Source organism: Sphaeroforma arctica (assembly GCF_001186125.1).
Source record: "Sphaeroforma arctica JP610 unplaced genomic scaffold supercont1.7074, whole genome shotgun sequence".
Taxonomy (NCBI): domain Eukaryota; class Ichthyosporea; order Ichthyophonida; genus Sphaeroforma; species Sphaeroforma arctica.
The window spans coordinates 1-1,510 of NW_014033484.1; the positions used below are offsets into that span (position 1 = coordinate 1).

The window sequence follows — 1,510 nt, forward strand, 5'->3', positions numbered from 1 at the left end:
ATATATAGTCTTCATTTATCATTATCCGTGTGTTTGTAAACCTACACCATACCTTGGAGTATATATCCAGCGAGGCGAAAGGATTCATAGCCACCAGCACAATGCCACAGTATGTGTAGATCTCCTGATTCTCATAGCGTGTCCTGAGTGTGTGCAACACAGCCGGTTCGTGCAGATAACTCAGCTCTGTAAGATCGTCCACATCTTGCAGAATCATGGGGTTGCACAGGAAGGGCTTGTCTTTAACCTTGAGATTATACTCCTGGCGTTGTGTGACGATGTTGACATATTTTGAGTATGAGTGAGGTAGGTTGATGTGTGAGGCTATGCACAGGAGTGTATGGAGGTTGTATTCCTGTCCGTGTGCGTGAAGACACTGAAGGTGCATGTATGTATCAGATGAGCAGATTTGTGTAGATGTACTGTCACCTAAGTATATATGACTGACGATTTGTGTGGATACATGCATATACTATGCTTGCAGAACTACCACTTCGTGAAGATAACTCCGCTAAGTCAGATTGTAAGCGTCTCACAGTCTCGTGCGGTTGTACAGGACGAACTCGTATCTGACCTTGGAGTTTTATATAGCATAGGGCATCTAAATACATATATGCACAAAGAACTACATGCTACGAGTCTATGCAGGTAGTTGAATGCCTATCTACGCTAATTTAGGTGACTTAGTATTTGTGGAGAAATTGTTTGCATACATACATGTACTTATGCGTTGTCTCTAACCGACAATACCACCAGGAAGTACACCCAGACAGTACAATATCAAACGCTTCGCCCTTATACTCTCCGAGAATATGCGCCAGTTTTTGTATGCGAGACCTCGTACTAAACCCCCAATTCCAACGTCAATAGGAGAATGAGCAGCAGTCACTCCCAACTCAGTTCTTTTAGACTGATATAAAGTCCGTGAAATATTTTTTTGGAGAGAGAAGAGGGCACATTCTCCGAATATTTTATCGCCAAATATCGGCTAGCATTGCGGTACAATTACACCACCTTTCCACTACTAGGCGCCTTCAGCTTTTTTATACATTGTACATTTTCGATATCAGATCTCTATATGGGTGGACATTATTGTTTAGAATTTGCTTACAGGTCACTTTGGGTTATCAGTACCATCAATATATATACGCAACCCTACTAGTATATTCTAGTAATATACACAGACGTATAGCATAAGTACTACGAATATACACGGACTATTAATACGTGATAGATATTCAAGTCTTACAACACGGGACTCCTCGTCCTCTGCCTTGATATCATCATCGTCTGCTGTGAGCACTACCGCGGCCTTCCATCGTTTATGTTCATCCTTGGTCCATATTCTAGTCCCCTATAGTCATGACGCAAATGAACAGATTAAATTATATTTAGTTCTTTATATACATATATATATATATATATATATGGATATACACGCACAGACACACGCGCCCGTAAAAAACCCCAACACACACACACACACACACACACACACACATATATGTAT

The 1,510-nt window shown here is 41.0% G+C and overlaps 1 protein-coding gene across 1 annotated transcript; it reads right to left on the minus strand.

Annotated features, from left to right (window-relative positions):
• Positions 1-52: 52 nt before the first annotated feature.
• On the minus strand, positions 53-483 carry SARC_15953 (hypothetical protein; the record flags this gene model as incomplete). Its single annotated transcript, XM_014289932.1, has 1 exon — positions 53-483. A coding segment is annotated over exon 1 (417 nt), but the record flags the coding sequence as incomplete, so codon positions are not given.
• Between the last annotated feature and the right edge of the window lie 1,027 nt (positions 484-1,510).